Source organism: Drosophila innubila (genome assembly GCF_004354385.1).
Source record: "Drosophila innubila isolate TH190305 chromosome 3R unlocalized genomic scaffold, UK_Dinn_1.0 2_E_3R, whole genome shotgun sequence".
NCBI classification, from domain to species: Eukaryota; Metazoa; Arthropoda; class Insecta; order Diptera; family Drosophilidae; genus Drosophila; species Drosophila innubila.
Genome location: NW_022995380.1, coordinates 7,238,259 through 7,265,880, shown reverse-complemented (window position 1 = coordinate 7,265,880; position 27,622 = coordinate 7,238,259). Strand labels below are relative to the sequence as shown.

Genomic DNA, 27,622 nt, shown 5'->3' with positions numbered 1-27,622 from the left:
GGTGTTCCAGAACTACAAAGCAACCGAAAACCAACCAAAATCTCATATGTTTTTGATTGGCTTTCGGTTACACAAATGTAAAAAAGTGAAAAAAGTGTGTGACAATTTTAAAATATATCAGATCATTCTCTATCCACTTGACGAAATATAGTCACGGAATAGTAAGCTCCATTTAAAAAAAACTGTTGCTATAATATATTTTGATGTTCTCCATACTATGCATATGAGAGTATACAACATGAAAATCTTCAATTAATACGGTTCCAACGAGTTTTAAGAGTTCAGCCTGAAAGTAAGCAACGCAACTTTAACCAATCATAAATAAGATATTAATTGATAGAAAAGTTGCTGTGAGGTCTCGTGGCTCAGTTGTTAGACTGACTGTTGCTAACTAGGTTCGAACCCTGCCACGTGAAAGATCTGTAACTTACCTGTTCTGGTAATTCTTGAAATGCACTGAAAATGCTTTAAGTAGCACGTATCGTGCTCATAATAATAATAAATGTATCAAAAAAAGAACGTTGCTAATCACGAATTTATAACTGATAAAATTGTCAATTTAAAAGGAACATGTATATTTTCTTTACAGTCTACAGAGAGTTCCTGATCTCGGTAGCAGAAAATAGATTTTTTGTTATATTTTATCTCAAACCTATCTTTTTAATTGAGCGCTTGGTAGCTATTAAATTTAAATGTCGAATACCTTCTCTTGGCAATAAATAAATATAGTTTATTATACAACAAATTAGTTAAACCAGACAATAAAAATTTCGCGTGCCCTAAATACCTCTTTAACAAGAGCAATTCAAAAACTGTGGAAATTTCAACACCTTTTTTGATAGGAGCAAATAATTGTTAAAAGCTTTTGACTGGACGTTCCATTGTTCTGAGTATCTCCTGGGAAACAAAATGCTCGTAACTACATAATTTAATGTACATACAATACTTGTACAACAACGTTAATAACAATCGATGGGAGCCAGAGGCCGAACTCAGGAACAAAGAGAGAAGCAGGAAGAGGGGCAGAGAAACAGTGTCGACAGCAGGAATCGCCACTTCTTCAATTGATATTGAAAGAGGCACGAAACTGACTTTGTTGGTGGCACTGACCATTCTGTGCTCGGAAAACGGTGACTGTTGTGGAGGTAAGGTGGTCGGATGTGGAGGCAACATGAACTGAGAACATTTGGAACAATGGCTAAAAACTGTATAACAAGAGGTATTGAATGAATTGATATTGGTATCGGCCGGCATTGTGTCCTGCAAAAGCAAACAGAAAAAAAAAACACTGAAAATCGTATCAATTGAAACCAGTTTCGATGTCGTTGTTAACACATGTTGACCGGGTCGAAAGAGCTGCTGCCAATTGGCATTGGCCAGACATATAAATTTTCAAATGCCAACAGCAGAAACTGAAACACAGTAGGCTATGACTTTAAAGACTTTGTTAAGGTAATGCCAAACAGAAAACGATTGAACCAGGCTCATTTTTATTTCGTACGTCAATGAGCAGTAAATAAATAAAAATTTTGAAAAATTCAAGTGGTTGCACAATGTCCAACCTTCAAGATGTACCGCTCGCCGAACCCGAGAACCAGACACCCACAGATCAGAATACAACCGGACATAAATCCAATTCGCTGAAACGTTTTTTCAAGTTAGGCAAAAAGTCAAATTCCAGTCAAGACATCAACGCAGAAGCCGGCGAGGTTACAGAGGAGGAGGCTAACAAGGATCCAGCCAAGCCCGGCAGCATAAGTCGTTTCTTGACACGCTTAAAGGGCACATCCAAGACAGGTAATTACAAATTTTGTGAGAACTTTGATCTCAATTCTCATCTCATAGGGAATTTAGGTGATTTGACCATTACAGAGCCCGGTGAGTCCACATCCAGTTCACCAACAGCCGTGGAGGTGGCAGTCGAAAGACCAGTGCCAAATGCTAAGCCCACATTGAAGACCTCTATATCGAGCTATTGGAAGGTGCTTTTCCATCGCCAAAAGGCAGCCAATCGTCAGGGTGCGGAATCTGAACAGGAGCCAGCGGCAACGGCAACGGAACAATCGGTGGATAGTCATGGAATGCAGCAGGTACAGCAGGAGCAACAAACTGATCCGATTAAGGTGGAAGATGCATCCACAGTCACACCGGCAACATCGCGTCACGATCTCAAGGCATCAGCAACAAAAACAGTAGTGCCACAAAAGTTGGGTGACCTTCAGCCGGGAAACTGCATACCCCAAATACTTGAGGAAGTTCAAGTTCTTACAATCTCCGACGAGATTGTCGATCCATCGCTTGACGAAACCGTTCAAAATTAGGTTGAAATATTAGGACGCAATCTATCTGGAAACCTGGAAAAATTTAGTTGATGTTATTCAATTTATAAAAGCCTGCCAGCCTTCTGCCCTTCTGCCACTGCCTACATGTTTAATTGAAGATATCAGTGTATTTATACGCGCAATCTATACAATATATTCTTACACACATAAACACATACAATGACGTAACACTTGCACACTAGTTCACCTGCAGTTCAGCTTTAAATCAAATCCCGAATGTTGAATAAAGCATTTACCAAGTTAGTACTAATATTTATTTCTTCTCCACGTGTACTAGCAGGTATATCGAATACCCTACCACTCTGTCGACAGCTTGTAAACCGATTCCAGCTTGCCTCGAGCACAGTTCACATAGTTCAGTTAAATCTCGTGTTAAAGTGCCTTTTGGTTTAGATTTCTCCCCATTGTTTTTTGGCCAGGTTAAAAGGTGCCGTCTAAGCCAGACAAAAGTCCGAGCACAACCCTTAAATTATGTATGTGCAGAAAGTTTTCACTTTTCAGTGAAGCCCTAAAACGAAATTCCCTTTGGGCTAAATTCACGATTTAATTGTAGAATACATTTTATTGTTAAGCACCATGTAAATTTGAAACCAAACATAACCTTGAGTTGAAACTATATAACTGTACTAAATTCTAGTATAACTTAAAGAGTTTCATTTGATGTTTAATTTTCTGGTGCATTAAACATTTAATTAAATAAGTCATTTGCGAAATTCCAACTAAAGTTTTATTTTGAGCAAAAAATTAAACAGAACAAATAATTTTTATTTTATGTTTTTTATTGTTTTATTGTTTTGTTTATTCGTAATGATTATTAACCGAGATAATCATTATTATTTTGTAAGTATATATATCAATAAAAATCGTTCATTTCTAAATTATTGTGAACATTTCAAAATCAATTTTTTCAATTTAAAAAATGCTCATTCGTAATGATTATTGACCGAGATAATTATTATTATTTTGTAAGTATATATATCAATAAAAATCGTTCATTTCTAAATTATTGTGAAAATTTCAAAAAGCAATTTTTTCAATTTAAAAAAATAATTATTATCTTCAGTTCCAGATAGAAACATAAATATTTACCAAAAAACTGCAGCGTGTACATTTTAATTGTGTTCAATATATAGTTTTAATAGTTATTTATTATCAGTTAGCTTGCTAGTCTATTATAATTCTTTGGTCTAGCTTCCATTAAAATATAACAAAGTACAACCATTTTACGGTATGTTTACAACCACCTACAACTTCGAGTACTTTAAACTCTCTGAAAAAAAAAACCTGTGGAGTTTGCTGAGAAACAGCTGGAAAATGTTTACAAAAATGGGCACAAAATGCGCAGACTCCAATCGAAACCAGCTGATAACGTATATAAATATTTACCTTCCGAGCCGACCAAAACAAACACTTGTTGACGGAGGAAAGCGGAAAATCGCGTGAACCTCGAAAATACGATAGAAAACATTGGATATGCGCATGTCCCAATTGCAGCTGGTTTTGTTTTCTGGACCGCATTAGGGGTGAGTATTAATCAGCAGTTAGAAAAGTGGGTCATCCCTCACTCCAATAAAAACTCTACAAAAATTATTAATAATACAAATTATAATAAATAAAATACAACTCTTAAGTGTGGTGCAAATTTTACAGATCTTATTTAAAGTTAAAACACTTTTGTTGAATCAGGAGTAACACATGCGGATTGTGTGGCATACAACAGATTTTCCAACAGCGAAATTCTTACACAGATACACACCACACGCGGAGCTCAATTTAGTTATAGAGATTTTTCTTTGTGGTCAAGGTGCGCTGTAAAATTTGTATAAAATTGCAAATTTATTGAAAAAACTAACAAATTTCGAGGTAAATTTATGAATAACCAAAACCAAGTACTCTTAGCTAAGCCAGAAATATGAAATAACGCCGTTTTTTATGAAATTTTTTGTACTTTTTAACATTTTGCAGTATCAGCATCAACCATAGGCTGTCCCAGATTACATAATGCAGAGAAATGTTTAAAGCTACAAATATTATATAATTTAATTTTATAATATTTATTTATTTATAGAATGCGAAGTCCCTCGGCAGCAGTTTCGGCAATGCGAAGGATTTGTCTGATATAATGACTGGCAGCTTCAAGGTGCAACTCATCAACATGGGCACTCGCGCTGCCGCCTGTAAGTATGCCACAAAAGTCTCAAACTAACATGTTCTGATTTCTTTACTTTTTTCCATTTATAGTTCAGGCAAAACTAAGAGCCCTTCATGAATACCATGTACGCTTATTGCACAATGTCTTACCTGCGCCCTCTGGCGTCGATATTGCTAACAATATCAAATACTTTTCTCAAACTCTATTAAGTAAGTATCAGCTAGAGATACATTAAAGAAATTGCTCAAATGATTTACTTATTGAAATATTTACAGCTGTTCTTAAAGATGTGCGTACCTCTCCACACGATCTTATACGCGATCCTCTCGAAGATCCTACACGCATGTCTGCCTATCCAAATCTCGAATATGGAAATCTTTATAATGCTCTTACTATGCTCATTGATGTGGCACCTTGCATACAATATGGGCAAATCGGTAAGTATAATGCTAATGCTAATGCTAATGCTAATGCTAATGCTAATGCTAATGCTAATGCTAATGCTAATGCTAATGCTAATGCTAATGCTAATGCTAATGCTAATGCTAATGCTAATGCTAATGCTAATGCTAATGCTAATGCTAATGCTAATGCTAATGCTAATGCTAATGCTAATGCTAATGCCACGCTAATGCTAATGCTAATGCCAATGCCAATGCCAACGCTAATGCTAACGCTAACGCTAATCGCTAACGCTAATGACGCTAACGCCAATGCACGCTAACGCTAACGCCAACGCAACGCCAACGCTAATGCTAATGCTAACGCCACGCTAATGCTAACGCTAACGCCAACGCCACGCAACGCTAACGCTAATGCCAATGCTAATGCCACGCTAACGCTAACGCTAACGCTAACGCTAATGCCACGTGCTAACGCTAATGCCAACGCAACGCTAATAATGCTAACGCTAATGCTAACGCTAACGCTAATGCCACGCAATGCCACGCTAACGCAATGCCAACGCTAACGCCAACGCCAATGCAACGCCATGCTAATGCCAATGCCAATGCTAACGCTAATGCAATGCCAACGACGCTAATGCTAACGCAATGCCAATGCTAACGCTAATGCTAACGCTAATGCCAATGCTAATGCCAATGCTAATGCGCTAATGCCAATGCTAATGCTAATGCCACGCTAATGCTAACGCTAACGCTAATGCTAATGCTAATGCTAATGCTAATGCTAATGCTATTGCTAACGCTAATGCTAATGCTAATGCTAATGCTAATGCTAATGCTAATGCTAATGCTAATGCTAATGCTAATGCTAATGCTAATGCTAATGCTAATGCTAATGCTAATGCTAATGCTAATGCTAATGCTAATGCTAATGAACAATAAAATAATTAATTTTTCTTACTTTCAGTCTTTGGCAAAGCTCTACTTCAATGTCTAAGCTGCATATTACCATTTCTCGATAAGGATCTTATTGACAATCTACCCTATCTAGTTAGCTCTACCATTTCTGTTCTGCCGCCAGCCCTGCATCAAGATATTGTCAATGCTCTGTGCTATTATGTCTTGCCATTTACTATAAGTATGTTAAAATATAACTTTCATATTGCCTGTTTTTATTGTATTGTATAACATTTGCTAGCACGTCGCAGTTCCGATGAGCAGGAATGCCAAGCCTGCCAATCGGTCTCCTCAGTCATCATGATGGTCCTGCAGTACTCTAAAAATCCAGGTATGTCAACTTCTATATAGACTATAGATATCCACATCTAAGCCGATGCATACTTTCAGCACATCACTGTCAGCTATTGGAATGCCTGATGACGCTGAAGCATAACGTGGTCAAGGATATACTCTGTGTCGTGGCCTATGGGACAGCTGTTTCCCGTTCTTCGGCTGCCAAGCTGCTCTTTTACTATTGGCCAGCCTTTGATCCTAATCTTTTCGATCGCAAGGTTCTTCTTTCTAAGCTTACCAGTAAGTATATATGAAGATCTGTTAAGAAAAATTATTTCTCTAAGAGAAACAAAGCAATAAATATTTTAATGTTCATCTTAATTTTAACAATTATTTAGTTATTATTTGTTATTATTTTTTATTGAGAAACTATATATATAAGCAATAAATTTTTTAATTATAATCTTTATTTATACAACTAATTGATTACAATTTGTTCATTAAGTTTCCCTGCATTATTTACACTATTTTATTATTTACACTATTTTAATTTATTTATCCTAATGAGCCTTGTCCCAATACTTATCCTACAGACGACTTGGTCCCCTTCACCTGTCAGCGTGAACATTGCCCCAATGCTGGAAATGCTGAGGCAGCCAAGGTATGCTATGATCATAGCATCAGCATCACCTATGCACCGGACTGTCCTCCGCCTTTGTATCTATGCATTGAGTGCGCCAATGAAATACATCGGGAACATGCAAATCTCGAATTTGGCGATATACTTCATCCCATGCAGCAGGTGTCAATGGTGTGTGAGAACAAAAATTGTCGCTCCAATGAGAAGTCCGCTTTCTCCATATGTTTCTCCACGGAATGTGCCAGCTATAATGGCAACCATCCTATTCGATACTGCTCTCAATGTCATAGCAATCGTCATAACTCTCGCCGTGGTGGTGATCATGTTGTACATCGTAGCCTACAGCCGGCCTGGCAAATGGATCCAGAGATGCAAATGCATATGGTCGAGTCAGTGGTCAGTTTGTTGCGTGAGGCCAAACCATTGAACTTTGAGCCAGGCAAGGAGTCATCATCGGAGGCCAAAAAAAATGGATATGTCTTAACCCCTGATAATATTTCACTCGAGGAACGACAAATGCTGGGGCGATATGGCATCTGGTTGCTTGTGGGTCGCTGCACTCCCACTGCAGATACTCCAGTCGAGGTTCTGGGCAGGATTCTTAGCATGCTCTTTCACTGGTTTCATGTCACAGCTTATTCTTACGATGGTAAGTGAACAAAAATTATAAAATTTTAATTAAACTTTTCGCCCATTGATATAGTGTACAAACGGTGATATATAACACCGATTTAAACTATAAGAGCTAGATGCTCTTAATTTGGAATAAGAGCTCGTTTAGATTTTTGCAAACTTACGTGTAGCGTTAATTTTTAATATACATAATATTCTCTACACTTCTTCCCACTTCTTAAAATAATTTTAATTGTGTTAAATATACAAAGCTGCTGGTCAAATTGAGAGCGCCATTGAGAAGTTAAAAGTGGATCATGTTTGCAACTGGTTAAAGGAGATTTGTCGTATCCATTATAACGTGTTCATCTCCTGTCTGCTTCCGCATCCACCGGAATACGGACGTGTAGGTGGCCACTGGGAGACGCTTGCATCACGCACCAGTCACCTTAAGGAGGGGCTTCAGCGTCTGATTTGCTTGGTGCCCTACGAGGTGATCACCTCGGAGATCTGGGACTATGTTATGCCACACTGGATGGAAGCCATTACCAATGATGTGGCCGAAAAGGAACTAAACGAGCTTAAGATTGTTCTTAGCAAAATATTAGATCCAGAAATGTCTCCACTCGGATTCGATGCAAAGACCATGTACAATTTTGTGGCCATAAGATTTGAGAAGACAACGGCCAAGGTGCAACAACAGGCGCTGCACTGGCTCCAGATACTCACCAAACTTGAGATACTTATACCACTGGTCCAGCTCTTTGCCATGTTTGGGGATGGAGTTCGCATCATGAAGTATGGCATACAGCACGAATTGATGCGAGAAAAAGAGAAGGATCCGCAGGCAAAGGATCCGCTGCAGGCCAAGGCACCAAAGACACCATGCAAAGAGAGCAAGGCTGACATGGCCAATCCACCTAGACGCAGCTCCATTTGTGAGTAGAAAACAGCTTATTTTAATGAAGCAAATCTAATGCTAGTTCTATATCATCCGGCAGCCCCTGTCGTGGAGGACGATTCAGGCAATACCTCGGCCATATCGGATGATGAGGCACCTACAAATCGACACACGGAATTCTCAACCGATGCTGAGCACAATCTCACCTGTTGCATTCTCATGCTGGACATTCTGCTCAAGCAAATGGAACTGCAGGATGTGGAGCAGCACATGGGCATCCACACGAGCGTCTGCGAAAATGTGTCACGTCTCATCAAATGCATGGTGACTGCCGCCCGAGTGGGTCTAAGTAGTCATGTCTGTGCTCTCAAGGTGAGCTGAGATTGATAATCTTAAAAACCATTCATCAAAAAAAAAAAAAAAAAAAAAAATCGCACTATTATGATATTAAATCCCTTTCTAGGTAGCGGAGTGTGCTTATTGTGAAGCATCCACCATGTGGCATCAGTTGTCCACCAAACTAGTTGAGTTCATGGCACCATTGAATCCCGTTAGACCTCCCGATGTAAGTGTACTTATTTAAACATTTAGCTAATTCTCTAAATTCCTAATGCTACAAGGAAATCCTTATAAATTAATAGCCTGGTCACAAACACTATTGGTTTAATCCATAACTAGCTTTTTTACATAATAAGTTAAATTCAATTTTGGTTTAAAAATCAAAGCCAGCCAAAATTGACATCAAGATGATGCTGCGAATTATATTTTTTTTCGATATTTAATAAATCGGCTTTACTGAATTTCAATTTCAAAGGTGCCCATTGAGGACATCATCGAAGAGGAGAAATCGTCACGGAAATCTCCGCCTGAATCGGATAAGGAGAAGTCCCGGGATCGCGATGTCTCCCTCTCAATGGCACCACTACCAATACCACTTGGTCCACTCGGCGGTTTTGCAGGTAAGCCCAACCCTGTCCGAGTTCGCATTCTTAGTTGATTTGATATAAAGACAAATTCGAATGTAAACTATTTGACGAAAAGTCGAAAGTTCTATAATCAAGAGATCCCTCAATCCACCTTTATAAATAAAGTACTCGTAACTATCCACCGTAAAAGTAACCGTAACAATCAAAGTCACCCAAAATTGTAGATAACGTAGCCTGTACGTTTCATTGCCTGGACTATATGCGGGCTAATGAATGGTATTTATGACGTCCTTTGAAAGACGTATCTTGTGTACAACTAAATTAGTCTAAAAGCCACTTTTAAAGCGCATTTCAATTCCAAAACTTTGAAACTAGTTACCTTAAACTGCACTTGCTATGCTCTGTAAACAGTTTGAATATAACACCAAGTTCTTGACTCCAGAATCAGACCCGAACTCCGAACTACTTAACCAGATTAAACAAGGCCGAGTCTTATAATACACCATCTTAAAACACTTGAAATATATTTAGCTAAATTAATTAGATCGTTACGATCGTAATAAAAAAAAACCCCAAGCTATTCACATTAAACATTTTCCATTTTAACTAATTTGGCTTAATTTATATGTCTATCTTGCTATCTCTCTCTACATAAATATATATCTGTATCTGTATATCTTTCTCTCTCTCTATCTCTAACATCTTCAACGCGTCTACTATATAAAAACAAACTCGATCGCTCGCTGTCTCGCTCGCACACGCACTTTTCTCGCGCGTACCAACTGTCTGTCTATCACTGTCACACACTGTCGATCTATCGACATATCTATCGATCAATCGATGAATACGATGAATAAACTTTTGATATTCTACTATATACAATAACAATAACAAACGAACGCCAACTACTCATCAAAAATACTAAAAAAAAACTTAAATTTATCAATCTATCAATCATTATCAGATATCTTTAAGCTAGATCAATTCTTTTCAGACGATGGAAAAATTATTATAATGGCAGGTGATGCACCAACAAGCAAATTTTTCATTCGTTAAAGAAACAAAAACAAAACAATTTCAAATACACACAAAATTGAAATAATTAACAAATATTCACATTACATTATTAACATTTTGTTAATCAATTACAAAAAGATTTTGTTGCAATTCCAATTTCAATATTTTATACACCAAATATACAAGATAAGACTTAACCACATACATATCTATCATAGTACACCTCTGTAACAAAAACAGACACTCGACACTTCACCTCTATCTCTGTTTAGCTTTCTAGAATACATATACATAATTTAGCATCAAAAGCTTTTAAATAGATGATCGTACTCGTAGTAAACTATCCCCATTTGCTCAATTTAGTTCAATTATATTTCGGTTCGGTATACTCGCAACTCTACACACAAATGCGATCTCCACCAAAAACACAACAACGTCTTCCAGTAGCCAGCGTGCCTTGTATACATTTCGTTGATCTTTAATTTTTAAAAAGAACCTATTCTATTAGAATTCGAATTCTTTATTACATTGATGCGTCTGTGTGTGTGTTGAGTTTAAGAGAGTTTTAAGTCCTCGAGCATCCCAGATAACAGTTTAACACATTTAATATTTAAACTATTTCCGTGATAGTCTCGCGGAAATAGATCAGTATTATTTTTGTCTAAAAAATGTATAATTTGGAGAAACACCATCCAAAAACGAACTTACTTCATATAACTATAAGAGAGTTGTTATCGCTCTTCCTTACGATTATATTTTCGCCCTGAAATTTTTTTTTAAACTCAAAACACACACGCCCGTACCCCTTGATTGGAAATAGAAAATTAATGAAATTTCGAAAACTGCATGAAATATTTTTCAGTGAAATTTGGGAATACGATGATAAATGACATTTGAATGACCTTTTTAGGAATTTACGTATGTGTATGTACTTGGATGCATGCCCCATTAGTTGAATGTCATGCGTTAACTTGTCCACTTAAATAATTTTGATTTTATTTCTAGCAAAAGTTCTAATACACATATCATACAGCCAGATTCAAGTGATTACTAATCTTAACTATATCTTCTTATATATGTATACTTACTGTTTTCTTTAACAAGGTCCTGTACCAGTGGCCGTACCTCAACCTGAGCCCCACTCTGTGGGCGGTGTACTCGTCCATATGCCCCACGTTTGCTCCGTATGTATTTCAAATATAAAAAAATTAATGAATATTAGAAGCCCTATAAAATATGTTAACTTCTTTAGTTATAAACACTTTACCACAATAAGAACAATTATAATAAATAAACCGAATATATTATGCTTTTAAGTAGGTATAATAAATCACAACACATCCCAATTATTCAACTATATATATAATTATTATGAATATTCAAATAATTTATTACAGCAACAGAACAATACTAAGTTAAAGTGAAAATTGCGTTACCTTTCGGTTCATTTCATATTCGAATTTCAAATTTATGATTTCGGTCAGAAAATATTTGAAAAATTAAAAGAAACGTTTCAACAATTCTACAAAACTTTTCATTTCTTTATATATTTTTATAGAATAACGAAAATGGGCATTCAGTTGATAATAATGAATTGAGAAAAGTTCACGCCACAGACGAGGTACTTTGTGCATTCATTAACAAAAAAAAAAACCCAAAAATAAAACCAATAAAACGTGATACAGTTTTTTTTAAATATTAGTTGTATTATTTGACTGATTAAGCAATCGAAACCCTCAAACAATTCGATATTCGTATTCGATTCTTTCTATTTGTCAGCTTTTCGATTTTAATATATTTTTTATCTACTATATATAAAACAAGATTGTACTCTTCGTGTTAAGTGTATATAAATTGTACAGCGTGTTTTTTCTATTTTCTATTTGCTTACTAAAATTCTTCACACATTCATTTAGATTTTCTTTTCATTTTAAATAAGCCAAAACTGAACATTTTTACCAAATAGAGCTTAAAATTTCATGAATACAAGTGTCTAATTATTCATTACAAATTTTAGATAGCAAAAATGCTTAAATCAAATATAAGATACAGTAGTTGTCTTCGGATTGCCGAAGTTTAAATACTCTTGCAGATATACACACATGTGTTTGAACATGTTTTGCTATTAGTATTTGCATTTTAAATGAAATTTCAAATTTGAATGTGACGAAGAGCAAAAGTCTTTTAAAAAATAGTCTGATTAAAAAGAAACTTAGATTTGGTATGTGGAATATACAGTAACTGATCAGAGATGAACTTTATGCACTTAAATGATTTTCCATCTGCAAGCGTTTTGATATTCTAGCAGATGTAGTAAACTAATAAAAATTAAAGTCAGGAAAAAATTTAAAAATTTCGTTTTGCTACGTCTTTGATAGGCATTTATACAACATTTTTAATAAATAGATCTTATAGGTTTTATTATATTAGGTTAACAATGTGAATTAAAAAAATAGATTTAAGACTGTAGATGTTTTAATTATCTGTTAATTATTTTGATTTCAAGCTTTTGTTTTTTATTCGTGTCTCAAAGTATCTTGTATGTGTGTGAATATAAATTACGAAGTACTCGCAAACGGAAAGATCGTAAATGAAAATTTCTAATATTTTATACTTACCTTACATGTACATTTTATTTTTAAAATAAATTTCGAATCTTTTTCCATATATTTTTTTACATAGTTATGTAAATATTACGTTAATTTTTTTTAATACTATTTTAACACGTAAATCAATTTTAATTTCACAACTTTCATTTGTGATCATTGTTGAAGAGCATGCTCCGTGTACCAGCACCGTCAAAATAATTAAATAACACACACCAAAAAAAAAAATAAACAGTTTACAACCTAATAAGAAATGTACAATAATACCGTTAATGCACAAATTATCGTAACTTAACCATTTTATGCAATTTTTACATGTTTTTATGTAAATTATTTATGTAAATTATTCTACAAAAAACATGATATAATGGATGTGTAAGTTGAAGCGTGCAATTGATCGCATTTGTCTCCATGTGTAATAAGTATAAAGAATGTAATCTCAGCTGTACTTCCGTACATCAAATGTAAAATAACGTGTAAATATGACGTAATGATGTTATAAATGTGGGAACAGAAACAAAGATTCGCCGCAATGTAAATTCTTTTGCTATTTAATGCAGATCATGACGGCGACGGTAGAAACCGTTTCAGAGCAACTCGATCTGGCCTCCATATTGCCCACAGATCGGGCCATAGCACGCTCTATAACTTTATCCGATGCGGATGTAGGCAGTGCTAATGTCAGTGTGACCAAGGCATCTGTTATGGGTGAAAATGGTGCCAATGGCAGCACAGCTGGCGGCGGTGAGAATGGCAGTGGATCCGACGATGATGAGGAGGAAGAAGATAGCGATGATTTCTGGCACACTTCGGTGGGCAAGTTTAAATTTACACTCGATCAGTTACCCCAACCACTGCAATATATACACCAGCTGCTAACGGTATGTTTGGGTAATATTTGTAGGCTATAGATTTATTACATATATTTCTATAGGAGATACCCACAATCAAGAAGCCGGAGATACTTTACTATGTCCTGCAATGCCTCAAGACGATGGCTCTACATGGCGATGCTTTGGCGAAGGCAGCTCGGGAGCAACGTGGTTTCTTCATTTGGTGCCAGGAGAATTTGTTGATCAAAAAGTGAGTGAATGGATAGATATAGTTTGCAGTCTTGATTTAAAAATTTGATTTTTTTTAATATTCTAAAATATTTTAACATTATTTTAATTAAAACCTTTTTTTTAATACAAGCAATTTTTAAAAGCATTTAAATTTAAGAACAACATAAATACTCAATCTCATTTTTTTTATCTCATTTATTTTAGCTTTAAATTACCTTAATATTAATTTATATTAATTTTGTTTACCATTTTATTAAAATATTATTTTAATTGTATCTATTGTGGGCAATTCCTGTCCATAATTAAGTTAAAATACAAAAACATTATAATAATATGGAATTAAGCTTTACAAAATATTGAATGATATAATTTTAAAATTAGTAAATCTTTATTGCACATTTGAATTTAATTTTCAATAAGTCTTTAAAGATTTTAAAATAATATTATTTTACTAAGTGCGAACAGCATTTCTCATGAATCAATTCTTAAATTAAAATATCCATTTCAGCCTTTGGGAGCTGTGCAATGCGGAGCACTCGCACATCTGTCAGGTGTGTGTGCCGTTGTTGCTGCACTGCATCACGTTGCCGCTGGGATCGGACGTTTTTTGGCGTGTGGTGCAGGAAGCCTTCCACGATGTCGATTGGCGGGTTCGCTTCACAGCAGTGGAACGAGTAACCGTAATTACACGTTTTATGGATTCGACACCGCTGCGTTCCGAGGTGGGACTGCAAACGGCATTGGCAACCGCCTTCTGTCATCTAATTGCCAGCATGGATGACATCAATGTGTATGTGGCGCAGCGGGCAACTTTATATATCGGAACCATACATGATACGGCAATACGGTCACTGCTCTTCTGCTTGGAGTCACAATTCGATCTATTTATTGTTGATCGACCCGTGGTCCTGCAGTCTGTCTATCAGCTCCACAATTCTTTATCCGATCGCAAAATGCTCGGTTGGGAATTCTTTCTAAATCGCTTCGATACGCTCTTTGTGGAGGCGCAAATTAATCTAGAGAAGTGTGGAGATATTTCGTATTTGCGAGATTTGCGTAATTCCGACAATGGCAGCGAGGCACTTTCAGCCAAGATACTAAAGGCTCGGGAGGCCTTAAGCCAGTCAGATACAAGCGGCAGCATGGCCAAAACTTTAAGTGCCTCCTTTGGCACCAAGTGGCCCTACAAGAGGACCATGTCTGCTCCCGCCAGCATGGCGCCACGTCAGGACTCCAAGTTTGGTAAGTATCGTATTATATTAAATGCGATTTAAAAATAAAAACTAGTCAAAAAGGCTATAGTCGAGATCCCGAATATAGGACAACCGTTATTTGTTTCAGTATGTATGAAAGTACTTTAAAGTAGTTACTATATAATCGTATTGCCTTAAATTTTAATAACTTTGGTTAGCTATTACTGCTGTTCTACTTGTCCGATCTTGCTGCGATTAAGTGGGATAATAGATAATAATAGATAACGTCTATTACCCCTAAAAACGTATTATCTGTGATGGTTTTCGCGATTTGCGTGGTTGCAAGGGGCGCGTAAAAAATTTAAATTAACTTGACCTGCCTTAATGGCATTGAAATCAGCGTGTCTAATTTGGTATGTCTATCTCTTATAGTCTCTGAGATTTAGGCGCTCACACGGATGGACGGACAGACGGACGGACAGACAGACATGGCTATATCGACTCGGCTGTTGATGCTGATCAAGAATTTAAATACTTTATTGGGTCGGATATGTCTCCTTCTCCCTGTTACAAACATTTAAACGAACAAAATATGCCCTTTTACTTATTTTTTAAATAACGAGTAGAATTATAAATATTTATATAAAACAATTTTGGAGGTTATAAATTAAATTCTTGTTACATTGCAGTGCCGGAAAAGGAGAAAATCTACAGCCGTCAAGTATCGGCACCCATACTTAAGAGGAAGACCTCGCGTTTTGGATTGGGTCAGTTCCTAGGCAGCAGTAGTGGCAATCAAAATGCCAGTACAGCTACATCTAGTAATCCATTGCATACACGATCGAAAGTAGTCCTGCCCCCCTGTCCCATACACCATACAACAGCATTCTCCTATCACCAACATCAATGTCATCCACACACACACCATCCACATACGCATACACATCCACATCCTCATCCACATCCACATCCACATTCACATCAATATTCACATTCAGCTGGTAGTAGTGCACAAGTAGCGACGTTTGCCTCGGCTCATAGTCAAAGTCACCAGTATTTAGTGCATTGCGTACCGCCTAGTCATCATAGTCCAATGCCCACGCTGCAGGAGGCGGAGACATTGTTGCGCTCCCAAGCAGGCCAACAACCCTTTCATCAGTTGACAACAACATTCACGACAACAACTTCAGTGCAACATCCAGCAACAGTGACAACAATTGTTGCAACTACAACAGCAACAACAACAGCAGCTACTTCTACAGCCGGCATATCAACATCATGCTCCACAACGGGACATACCTTTGCCACATCCTTTCATTCCCACTTTCAAAAGCATCCCTCAGCCCCAAATCTCTTGCCGCCACAGCCGGCGGTACCTGCTCCAAGTCCAAGTCCCTCGGCACTGGCCTATCCCATGCACTGCACTTGTGATGTCGCTCCACATCCGGGTGCCAACACTGCTGGCACCACGGGCAGCTCCACGGCCAATCCAGGTAGGTGGTAGAGCATGTGTGTCCACTTTACCTAAATGAAACCTTCTGTTGTCTTTGTTATCTGTTGTTGTCCCTTCTCCTCATTGATCGCCAAATGGTGTTAACTGTAAATTGTCTATGTTGTTTTATATCATACACAAAATTTCGATTTATCTATGATTTTTTAAGAGATCTTAAGAATAATAACTTATTCTAAAGATTCTGAACGATTTTGTTATATAAAACCACTCTAATTTTTTCAAAAAGAAGTTTATCCGAATTGGTGAATCATATAATTATAAGACTTGGCTTGGCCAAACTCTCAGCTTTTGCTATGAACTTTCAATTTTATCATCCATTCCGATAAATTCAGATTGGGCACTTTTCTTGAGCTTCAAAAACAATTGAAACTTTAATTGTCATTTAAATTATTCTATTTTAGATATTCCTTTTTTATAAAGATAATTATAATTATTTATACTTGAAAATGTTTGGCACACTGCATGAAAAATTTTAATTTGAATTTAGTTCTTAATATGATACATAACAGTTATGTTAATAGGGTGGTTGTACAATCTTTTGAAGAAATGATTTTTCAAATAAAATTTTAAATAATCTAATACTAACAAACATTCTCAATAACTCAAGCTTTACACTATGAAGGCTCTTCATGGAGTTACAACATGAAGTAGCTGCTTTAAACTTTTAGTTTAAATATCTTTTATTTGTATAATTTATTATGTTATTTCTAATGTAACTATTTGAATAAATGTGTCTTAAGTGTTAACTTTGTATTTAGCCGATCGATGTAATATATTGCTTTCCACACACAAATCAAAATCATTTTACGTGTACCCTTTCGAACTGGTATGTATGCTCTCTCAACATCTATTGTGAACTTATCATCGTAAAAAACTTCAACTCTCTGTCCAAAATAACTCGATCAATTTTCCAAAAACTCAAAAAACACTTGTGTATATATACTCGTACACACACATACACAAACAACAGTATATATATTTATGTATATCTATATATATATATATATATATACTTACTTATATATCTGTATCAATCAATTTCAATCTATTTGTGCAATTGGCATGTGGCTGTACGAAAAAAAAACCAAAAACAAAAACAAAGAAAAATTATAAATTCGGTGTTATTTCCCTTCGACATCTAAAATACATATATCAATTCTATTAAGTCTAACAATCTGTAATAAATCCCATTTAGATGGACATATACATTCGCTAGGCGGACTTAATGATGATAATTTGATTGGGCTGCTTAGTCGCATTACGGAACTGGAGGAATCCGATCGGGAGACAATCCATTTGCTGGTTTTTATGCTGATGCAGTTTATGTCCCGTACAGATCAGGCGTTCCCATCTGAAGATAAACCTATAACAAGAACCCAGAATATTGTATTGAAGCATTTGTTCTTGCTTTTGGGTCACAATCAAATCGACAAGACCTTCCATACCACGCCCGATTCATTAAGGTAAATCATAAGTATATCCTTAAAGATTATTATAATGTTTCAAGTTATCCACTTATTGTAGAGTATCGGCTGTCTTTAATGCATTTTTGGCTAATCTTCCTCAAGTCTTGGATCAGAATCATTTGATTGGAGGTCTCATATTACCCTCAGTTATGCAAATTATTTTATATGCTCCCAATCCGACAAACACTTCGGGGGAATCCTATCAAAATATTGTCTTTAATTATTCATTGTGGCATCTGGAACAATATCCCCGTCGGAATTGGCTTTTTACGCTCCTGGTGGTGCTCTATAAGTACTCCTATACCCAACCACCGCTGAGTGGTTATGTCATCTCGGCCATTCGCATGATTATGAACAGTCTGCGAGGACATTTTCATCAATGTCGACGACTTCCCACCACAACCATTCTGGATATTCAGGGTGTTGGCGGGGCAGCCAGATCGCGTGACGTTAGCCAACCGTCCCTCGGTACAGATCCCGACGATAAAGATGCCAGTCCCCCCGCCAGTCCCATGTTTCCATCCGAAGGCACCAGCGCCGCATCAAAGAGCAAGGGTCAAAATGTCGCCTTTACTCCAAAGTTACAGCACGCTTTCCGCAAATACAACGATTCCAGCTTGGATGCGGATGAAACCGAATCCGAGCTGGTGGCCATACCAGAAAGCGACCTCTCAGACAGTACACTTCATGGCAGCAGTGCTCCGGTAAGAGTACTACAATCGAATGTGTATTTTATTTTTTTATCTATTTATTAATATTAGTAATTTCTTTTTTAAATTATGATTTTAGATTTTAAAAAATAATAAACTTTTTTAATTGACATTAAAAATTGACAAATAATTTTAAAATCATTTGAAAATATTATTGTATTTTTCTCCCAGGGCTCTTTTGATGACACCATAAATTTTGAGGATATTCTACCCACCAAAATGGACTCATTGCGCACTCGTCGTACAGTGGAATACACGGAGGAGGTAATACTAACTAAATCCTCAGAATAGATAATGTTTTATAGATTTGTGAAAATTAACTTATAAGGAAGCGATTTTAAAATGATATGACTCGATCATTTGACGATCTATCGAGCTGACTATCATGAAAACTCGACATCGCAACTGTTATTTGATTCTGGATCAAAATTGGAAAATTCAATATTTGTCCATCACTGTTCGTTTTTTCTTAACGCCTTTTTAAAAACTTCAGATTGCCATAACTTTACCGATTTCCGAATATTGCTTAATTAATTAATTGTTATAATAATAATTATATTTGATGAAATTTTTTGAAAATCATCAAATTAATATTATTAAATAATATAACTTACGATGATTAATTTCCATGATTTTTTATGAAGTCGAGGTCTTGTTAAGGTTTCTAGCACCAATTAAAGCGTTGTTTTGCAGAAATCTAGTAAGTCACTCAAATCGATGATCACGACCAAAACTGGTGACACATACACCACCAAGATCAAGGGCAGCACAAGTGAATCGGTTAGCACCACCGTGGTAACCACACACACACGCCACAGTCTGCAGGAAGGAGTGAGAATGATTGTCACACCGCTCGTTGGGCCGGAGACAACGGAGACGGCAATTGTGAGTCCTCCGGTTGATGTGCATCGAGCGGTCACCGTTCGCAATAAGTCCCTGGACATTGCAGCTGCATCGACATCGAAAATGTTTGCAGCGATTGCCACGAATCATCTAAAGGCACTCGGAGCACTGCAGGATGTGCCCACTCCAAGCACGAGTAAGCCCGGCTCCAACAGTGGCAGCGGTAGTCGTTCAACAAATAGTGGCAATGCCGCTACAGCAATTGGAGCAACTGGAGCAACTAAGCCAATTGGACACCACAAGACTATTGTGGAATGCAGCGCGGGAACATCCAGTTCGTCAGCTGATGAAGCGCGTCGCGAGAAAAAGTCACAAGCCAAATCGCTGAGGAGGACGGATAAAACTTATGGCTCGCCAGATTCACCGCTGTCCAAGATGAGCGTTATGCCCAATCCACGTGATGAAGTGGACGCGGGATTGTTGCCACCGCCAAAGAGCATTGCCGCACTGGAGATTCCGACACCGGAGCGACTACTTCCCATTGGCACCCAGGACACAGTCGCCACGTTAGTGGAGCGTGTGCGAGATGGACTCAATCTGCCGGACATCAGTCATCTCAAGCAGGATAGCTTGGATGTGTCGGAGAGCACCAAGGATGATGTCACGGCCAGCAGTCGCAACAATTCGCCACGTCGCCTCATCAAGCAGGTTGCCCTCGAATCCCCACCCAATCCAAATGCTCCAACTGTAGCTCAAACAACCACAACACAGTCTCAAGCGCAATCCCAATCCCAGCCGCAGACTCAACAGGATCTACACACTTCTATACTCAAGAATGTCAGCCAGGACTTAAAGCAGCCGCCTGTGGAGCGTCAACAGCCGTTGGCTGGTCCATCAGCCATATCCAACAACAGCATTAAGCGTCCACGACAGAAACTGGCGCCTTTTAATGTGGACACAAATGCCATACCAGATATACGTTCCCGTTATGCCGGTTCCTGGCCACCGCCTCCTTTCGTGCCGGCTGAGGAGCACGATGAGGAAGGCGATGAGGCAACCGAGATGCCCAATGGACACACCACACACACATCGGCAAACACACAGCGTGGCGTAAGTAAAGCATCTCTACAGCTACAAATTTATCTAATCCTATTCTTATGTAGAGCTCCCGACGGGTTGGTGACTACACCATCGTGGAGCGCTGCTCGGATTGCGGTGCCGTCATCGAGGAGTACACGGATGAGGAGATTGGCATATTGATTGTCATACTGGGCACCTTTATACACCGTGAACCGGCCATGGCAGCACCCTTCCTGCCTGAGATACTGACCATAACATCCCGGTAAATTTTACTCTTGACCTTATCAAAAAGACACTTTTTTAATTATTTGACTTATTGCAGCATCTGCTTGAGCGGCACACACGCCTGGCAGGGGGAGAATGGTCTTCCTTTGGCCAGCAGCGCCCAGGCTGTAGCCCTGCAGTTCATAAGGTGTGTGCTCCATCAGCTGGCACCCAATGGCATCTTTTTGCAAGTCTTTCAAACCCAAATGAAAAGTAAGTTTCCCCAGACTCAAATATTTTCCTTTGAGAAATTTAACTGTTCAAGTGAGCTCTAAGACAACATCTACAACAACATAGGCAAATTTGGTTTTGGCAAGGTTTTTTTTAATAACACATATTCTATATTTTTTTTTAATAACACTTTTTTAAGCACTTTTGAATTACTCTCTTACTACCGAAAATCTTATTTAAATCTTTATGAATATGATTCGGTTCTATCGGGGTTTGTAAAAAATGTTTTTAACATATAAAGGACCAGAACTTTCAACTTAAACGTTTTAAATTTTTTTTTAGATATGGAATCTTTAAGGTGTAATATCACTCTTTAAATTTAATCCTATGAACGATAGACATTTTAAGTTGATTGATAAATAAAAATGTTTTATGTTATTCATTTTTATTTTGTAAGAACTATTTTTTTTTTAATTAAAAAACTATTTTATCTTTCTATTCGAAAATATATTTAAGCAACTTCAATCGATGGAATAACCATTAGCTTTTTCATATGCTCTGACTTTTAGTTAAGATACGCCACGTTTTAAATTTTATTTAGATATGGAATTTTCAAGGTGTAATATCAATCTTTAAATTTTATCTTATGAACGATAGACATTTTAAGTTGATTGATAAATAAAAATGGTGTATATTATTCAATTTTATTTTGTAAGAACTTTTTCTTTTTAGTTAAAAAACTACTTTATCTTTCTATCCGATAATGATATTTAAACAACTTCAATCAAAGGAATAACCATTAACTTGTTCATCTGCTCTGATTTTTAGTTAAGATACGCCACAATCATTTTCGCAGCATTGCAAAGGCGTTGCAGGATTTCCAAGACTTAAATGCCACAAGTCCCATTTACATGGTCTGCGAATCGTTGACCTCAAAGAAGGCGCTACCCTTTGACCAGTTGCCCGTGATCTTTCGCAACATGGCCGAGTATCTACAGTGTGTTCCAGCCGAGGCGGGAGTCGGTCTAGCCGTTTGGTCACAAGCCATGCAGGCTATGGAATCCTTGCTGCGTCAGGTCATCGTCATCATGCCCAGCATGAGCAATACCGAGTATATGTTGGATTTAATAGTTGCCACCTTACGTTTGAATTGTGTGCCGAAAACCTTACTCGATCCCTACTCCAAGATCATGGCATATTGCGTGCAGCACACTAATTTGGAGTACCAGACCATCTACGATCTGTGCACGCTCAACACCCGCTCTTTTAGCAAGGATCGAGACAAGAATTTACTGTGCCGTCAAATGATCTTTGAATTTGTGCAAGCGCTCAAGTTCAAGTCCAATATACCCGATCACAATCTGCTGATGATCATTGGATTTGTGTTGCTCGATGCAGGCGGAACTTTGCCACCTGGTGCTCTCCCCGGTCTGCCGGATGCGGCTCCCGTTCTGACCACAAATGCGGCAGACTGTTTGAGGCAATACATTAATGATGTCATTGATTTTCTTGCCGATTTTCACACCCTAAGCAAGATCAAGGTGAGGTGTTGGGTGAATTGGAAGTTATCCATTGAATAGTAAACTACATCTTTGCAGAATTTCAAGAACGGACAGTCGAGCAATGGCCTAAGTGAGGACACTTTGGGTGGAGTGCTCAAAGGAGCTGTGGCTCAGTATCTGGCACTGGAGATGTCACGTGGCAACTCGAGGGATAACAAGGCCGTCTCCAGATATCTACCCTGGCTCAACAATGCGCCCTCGTCACTGCAGCAGGGGTAAGCAGTGTAGCCGACTAACAGATACACTTTACTAATATTCTTTACAGTCCCAAGGAGTTCACCGAGTGTGTAGGTCACATGAGATTACTCTCCTGGCTGCTGCTCGGCTCTCTTACCCACATGGCGTTGATGCAACGTCGCCAGGAGACACAAACACTGCCACCTCCTACAAATGTGGCACCTGGACAGGGTCAACCGACGGTGGCAAGTGTGCATTATCAGCATCAGGGAGTGACGTACTCACAGCCTGTGCCGCAGGAGGCATCGTGTCACATTGCCGATCACATTCAGGTCATCTTTGCGGGATTTGCCGAGCAATCGAAGACTTCCGTGTTGCACATGTCCTCGTTGTTCCACGCCTTTACGCTTTGCCAACTGTGGACAGTTTACTTGGAGCAGATGGCCCACAATACAAATAGCAATGCTGAGGGCAGCACTCTCGGTGTGCTCTTTGAATTCTGGACCAAAGTGACGCCCTGCATTCTCCAGCTGGTGTCACATGCCAAGCCGGTCAACAAGGATCCACATGCCCAATCGAGCGTCGACTTTCAAAGCCAGAGTGCCAATTCAAAGCTATCCGAGATGGTCAATTTGCACTTCCTCAGTCTGCTGGAAGCTCTTAAGGAGACCAACTCCACTGTGCTAGGCAAATTGCTGCCCATGTGGAGCACTGTCCTCTCGTCGCAAACACAGCTCTCGGACACGCTGCATGTGCGCCTCCAGAATGTGAGGGATTATGCGCCAGATTACGAGGAGTTACAGACAAATAAATCGGAGACACTTCTCAAATGGTTGCAGCGTCTGCAATTTAAAATGGGTCAAATCGAATTGCAAGCATCAACGGCCACTCAGTTCTACTCTATTTAATATGTTAATCCTTAGAAGCTATTCAACTTAAAGAATTGAATTAGATGTTGTAACCTGCGTTTTACAAATATACAAAGTTCAGTGTTAATAACCATTTTGTTGTAATAATAATATTCAATTCGTAGAGCATCTGTTGCTTATTGCCGAGCTTCAGTTCACAAACAGTTCAAGGATTAACAAAAAGTAAAGTAAAGGTTGAGCAGACTTGAATTAATCAATTGATTTTAAAAGATTTCTAATCCTTCCTTTCATAACTTTTTACCTAATGCAGCTAGCACTTAAAACAAATAAATCTTCATTCGTAAACTGTATAATTAATGCCACTAGCGACCTTCTCAGAAATTGCTGGATCATGAACTTCATTGGCTTCGCCAGCCCTTTGTTTGCCTTCAATTAGATATTCCACCACAGGATCGCGATATTTGTTCTGCCTGGCCAGACGCTGCTCTGCCTGCTCTACGCGCAGTTCCTGTAAATGATAAGTTTAATTATTGTTGACAAAATAATTAATGTATTAGGATTTACCTTGACTTTCTGCATAAAATCGACTTGCAGATTGGCGGATTCCGTTAGTGGCACCAACTGAATCTCTCTGTGTTGTATCAGTGGCGGCGTTGCTGCTGTGTTTTCCCAATATTTACCTTTCTTGCGTAAACGCTCCTTGTCCGGATCATGTACATTGGAAACTGTGGTGCGAAAGGGTTTAAACTTTTCACGTTCTATTGTGGTTGCCTGCACTTCGGTCTTGCCAATGAGATAGAGTGAATGCTGATCCGTTTCCAGTGAACGTTTGGCGGCCAAAGTGGCAGCATCAATTTCTATTATTTCCGCGGGAATCGATTCACTGGTCTCTTTCCCACTAGATATGCTCTGATCGGCCAGCGCAGAGTCGGGTGATTCAGTTGGAGACCTAAACGTTGCCATGTCTGCCAAGTCCTCAGCAGTAATAAGTGTGGCTGGTGGCGGTAGCACTTTCACTTGACGTTCATGCATTGTGCCTTTGGCTATGATACGCAACGGATCGATTTCTTGCTCGTCATCGCTGTCCAGCACATCGTCCATGTGGGAACTGTCATCAGCTATGCTGCGGCCATGCCATTCCAGATTGTTAAGCGTTATCTTGCCTTTGGACGCAATGTTCAGCTCGCCAAGTAGATTAGCAGCTTCCTCCACATCGTTACGACGTTGAATCTCGGCGAGCAACTTCTCATAGGACTCCTGTATGCGCTTACCTTTGTCTGGCAATTGCTGCAAACGTTTTCTATGCGTCAGAGAAATAACATTCATTATGCGCCATTCTTAATATTATCAAACTTTTGGCATTTTTTGACTCACTTGGATGCCAAGAGGTGGCTTTGCCTATCTCTGATTTCCAGTAGCTCGTGGTACATCAGCTTTTTAAGATCTTTACTATGCTTTTCCTTGACCTGGGATGTACCCGGTATTCTATTCAGCGGTGGCTCAGGTCTGTTCATTTTATTTTACTTTGTTATTTACTTGCAATTTCACTATTTGCCGCCGCAGTAAAGTTGCTGACAGTGTTGTAAAACTTTTAGAGAACAAAAATATCTGATTCTGGATGGAAAGCATCGAAATTTGTTTTTGCAAGCACTTTTGCATATTATTAGAAAAATGTTAATAGCAAATATATTTAAAATTAATATGTATTTAAAGCAGCCCATTTCCGGCTTTTAAGCACTTTTTAAATATTTCTAGCAAACAAACTTTAAGAATTGCCAAAACTAGCTAGCTATACATTAGCCAAGTTCGATATATCGATGGAGATGCTCATGCGCTGGCGCCAAGTCGATAAATTTAAATTTAATTGCATGCAAATTTTAAAATGCTATAACTTTGAAATAACTTAATAATTTGATGAAAATTAAAAATTCGATATTAGACAAAATTAAGGAAAACATTTTAATGAAGGTTTGAAGCTCTTCAGCCCTCGGGAAGAGAAGTTATAATATTTAATTCTGAAAAAATAAAATAAATATGAATTCTAGCAAACCAAATACAAAAAAAAATCCGAAATTATGTACAAAAATGAAAAACACCTATATTCGGAAATGTACTTATATTTTTAAGTACAAAAAATCAAACCAGATTGGCAAATTTTGCAGGGTGGCAGCCTTTGTACCTGGTGGCAGCCTTCCACACCAGTGCTGGCCGGTTTTTGTGGGGGAACAATAGCTGTTGCTGTCTAGAAACCATTTACATTTGTTATTGCAAGTTTTACCAAAAATATTAAGAGCATAACTTAGCTTAATATATCAGGGAATCAAACCGAAAAAAATATCGGTTCAGGTACGTCCCGAAACAACTATTTCGGTAAACGGTTATATTTCGGTTTTTAAAATATGTTTAAAATAGCCAGATATTCAGCTAATAGCAATTTTAAAATTTTTTCTAGCAAACGAATTCTGAAATCAGTCAGCTATAAAATAGCTAAGTGGGCAACAGTGGTTGTCAAGCTTGTGTCACTTGGCAATTTCCAACAAATACAGTCAGTTAAGGTATTGAAGAGAAAAATAAGGTAATATTACAAATTATGGTAATAAATATTTGTTAATTAATTTGGCTGTGCTCATAATTGCGAAAATCCATTAATTGTCTATTTGTTATCTGCAAAAGCTGCAAAAACAACAATGTATTACATAACCTTTTTAAGGTTACCAAATGTTGAACGCCGAAATCAGTTGATAAAATTCTATTAAAATCCAAACTCTTTGCAGATGCTGTCGCAATCTATTTTAACTGGTATCCGCGTTCTGCGCACCGAGTCGCGTCGAAACATCGCCATAGTCGCACCAGCCCTTAACAAGGTGTCTGATCCCATCCAGCAGCTGTTCCTGGACAAAGTTAAGGAATACAAGCAGAAGAGCGCGTAAGAAATAAGCACTGAAGAGAAACAACAGCCATGTTTTATATATATTAATCATTGTATACTCTGCAGAGGCGGCAAACTGGTCGATTCCAATCCAGAAATCGAGCGCGAGATCAAAAACGAGTTGGAACGCGTTGCGAAGCAATATGGAAGCGATGGAAAGACCGACATGCTTAAATTTCCCGACTTCAAGTTTCCCGATGTGAAGATCGATCCTATTACACAAAGCGCCAACTAAACATATACAATTCCTATGTTTACGTTAAATTGTTTTAAGTAATATCCAACCTGAATTCGCTTGTATGAATCCCAGTCAAGCAAGCGCGTAAAACAACCGTAAAAATAAAACATAAGAAAACGAAATTGGTGAACCACAAGCAATGGCCTTAAATATCGTTTATTATATTGGTCAGATGGTAATTGTACTTCGGTCGATATTGTCGTCATAAGATTTTTCCTGCTGATGATGACTAACTTTATTTTATTTATCTTTATGTGTAACAACTGAAAGCTTTCCCTTACAAATTACTATCAACTTCTCGGCAATAATGATTAGTTCTACACTTAATTATACGTTGATTAATCTTAACTAGCAGGTGTAGTCCATAATTTTCCGTGTCTATGATATAAATTCTAGATGTATATGAAGCACATCATCACATCAATCTAATGAAGCACATCAATTTACACAATTGACTTCAACCCCTTTTTGGTTAAAACAATTATTTTTATTAAATCGGAGTGGATTTTCCAAACCTGTTGTACAATAACTTTTTGTATTAAACTTTGAAAGTGAATTTGCGACGATCGAACACGCCCATTGCCGAACTAGGGAAATGCATTTCTCGAAACCGGTGTGTCATGTATCGTTAATTTATTGAATAGTAATTACAGTTTAAATTTAAGGCTGGCTGATCCGATAAGATACAGATAAAAAAATTTTTTCTGCCG

The 27,622-nt window shown here is 37.8% G+C and overlaps 4 protein-coding genes across 6 annotated transcripts; 3 read left to right on the top strand and 1 right to left on the bottom strand.

The window, feature by feature from the left end:
- Positions 1–1,493: 1,493 nt before the first annotated feature.
- LOC117790361 lies at positions 1,494–2,589 on the top strand. 2 transcript variants are annotated; one of them, XM_034629792.1, is made up of 2 exons: positions 1,494–1,797; positions 1,846–2,589. In XM_034629792.1, exons 1-2 carry the CDS (start codon positions 1,554–1,556, stop codon positions 2,319–2,321), a joined length of 720 nt encoding a protein of 239 aa, XP_034485683.1. In that variant the 5' UTR covers positions 1,494–1,553; the 3' UTR covers positions 2,322–2,589. The 2 variants fall into 2 exon arrangements, with proteins under 2 accessions (XP_034485683.1, XP_034485684.1); XM_034629793.1 differs by having other exon boundaries at positions 1,495–1,797; positions 1,855–2,589.
- A 1,856-nt stretch (positions 2,590–4,445) lies between these two features.
- Positions 4,446–23,875, top strand: LOC117790585 (protein unc-79 homolog). Its single transcript, XM_034630068.1, has 27 exons — positions 4,446–4,519; positions 4,584–4,703; positions 4,770–4,931; positions 5,866–6,036; positions 6,097–6,186; positions 6,246–6,431; positions 6,725–7,420; positions 7,656–8,321; positions 8,385–8,656; positions 8,748–8,849; positions 9,099–9,243; positions 10,175–10,231; positions 11,332–11,411; positions 11,786–11,848; positions 13,394–13,714; positions 13,768–13,916; positions 14,406–15,139; positions 15,780–15,857; positions 17,799–18,066; positions 18,128–18,773; positions 18,951–19,043; positions 19,473–20,732; positions 20,786–20,964; positions 21,025–21,179; positions 21,966–22,678; positions 22,745–22,914; positions 22,965–23,875. The coding sequence occupies exons 1-27, from the start codon at positions 4,465–4,467 to the stop codon at positions 23,782–23,784; spliced, it is 8,451 nt and encodes a 2,816-aa protein (XP_034485959.1). The 5' UTR covers positions 4,446–4,464; the 3' UTR covers positions 23,785–23,875.
- Positions 23,869–25,357, bottom strand: LOC117790587. The gene is made up of 3 exons (XM_034630069.1): positions 25,120–25,357; positions 24,310–25,045; positions 23,869–24,253 (listed from the first exon to the last, which is right to left on the bottom strand). The coding sequence occupies exons 1-3, from the start codon at positions 25,257–25,259 to the stop codon at positions 24,080–24,082; spliced, it is 1,050 nt and encodes a 349-aa protein (XP_034485960.1). The 5' UTR covers positions 25,260–25,357; the 3' UTR covers positions 23,869–24,079.
- An 845-nt stretch (positions 25,358–26,202) lies between these two features.
- On the top strand, positions 26,203–27,052 carry LOC117791164 (ATP synthase-coupling factor 6, mitochondrial). Of its 2 annotated transcripts, none has more exons than XM_034630841.1 (3): positions 26,203–26,320; positions 26,520–26,671; positions 26,741–27,052. In XM_034630841.1, the coding sequence occupies exons 2-3, from the start codon at positions 26,520–26,522 to the stop codon at positions 26,907–26,909; spliced, it is 321 nt and encodes a 106-aa protein (XP_034486732.1). In that variant the 5' UTR covers positions 26,203–26,320; the 3' UTR covers positions 26,910–27,052. The 2 variants fall into 2 exon arrangements, with proteins under 2 accessions (XP_034486732.1, XP_034486733.1); XM_034630842.1 differs by having other exon boundaries at positions 26,229–26,300.
- The last annotated feature ends 570 nt before the right edge of the window (positions 27,053–27,622 follow it).

Coding starts and splice junctions, on each gene's coding strand:
- LOC117791164 (XM_034630841.1), top strand. CDS start 26,520: ATGCTGTCGCAATCTATTTTAACTGGTATCCGCGTTCTGCGCACCGAG. Junction 26,672..26,740: donor GAATACAAGCAGAAGAGCGC/GTAAGAAATAAG, acceptor TATACTCTGCAG/AGGCGGCAAACTGGTCGATT.
- LOC117790587 (XM_034630069.1), bottom strand. CDS start 25,259: ATGAACAGACCTGAGCCACCGCTGAATAGAATACCGGGTACATCCCAG. Junction 25,046..25,119: donor AGCCACCTCTTGGCATCCAA/GTGAGTCAAAAA, acceptor TCTGACGCATAG/AAAACGTTTGCAGCAATTGC. Junction 24,254..24,309: donor ATTTTATGCAGAAAGTCAAG/GTAAATCCTAAT, acceptor TATCATTTACAG/GAACTGCGCGTAGAGCAGGC.
- LOC117790361 (XM_034629792.1), top strand. CDS start 1,554: ATGTCCAACCTTCAAGATGTACCGCTCGCCGAACCCGAGAACCAGACA. Junction 1,798..1,845: donor AAAGGGCACATCCAAGACAG/GTAATTACAAAT, acceptor CTCATCTCATAG/GGAATTTAGGTGATTTGACC.
- LOC117790585 (XM_034630068.1), top strand. CDS start 4,465: ATGACTGGCAGCTTCAAGGTGCAACTCATCAACATGGGCACTCGCGCT. Junction 6,432..6,724: donor TCTTCTTTCTAAGCTTACCA/GTAAGTATATAT, acceptor CTTATCCTACAG/ACGACTTGGTCCCCTTCACC. Junction 13,715..13,767: donor ATATACACCAGCTGCTAACG/GTATGTTTGGGT, acceptor ATATTTCTATAG/GAGATACCCACAATCAAGAA.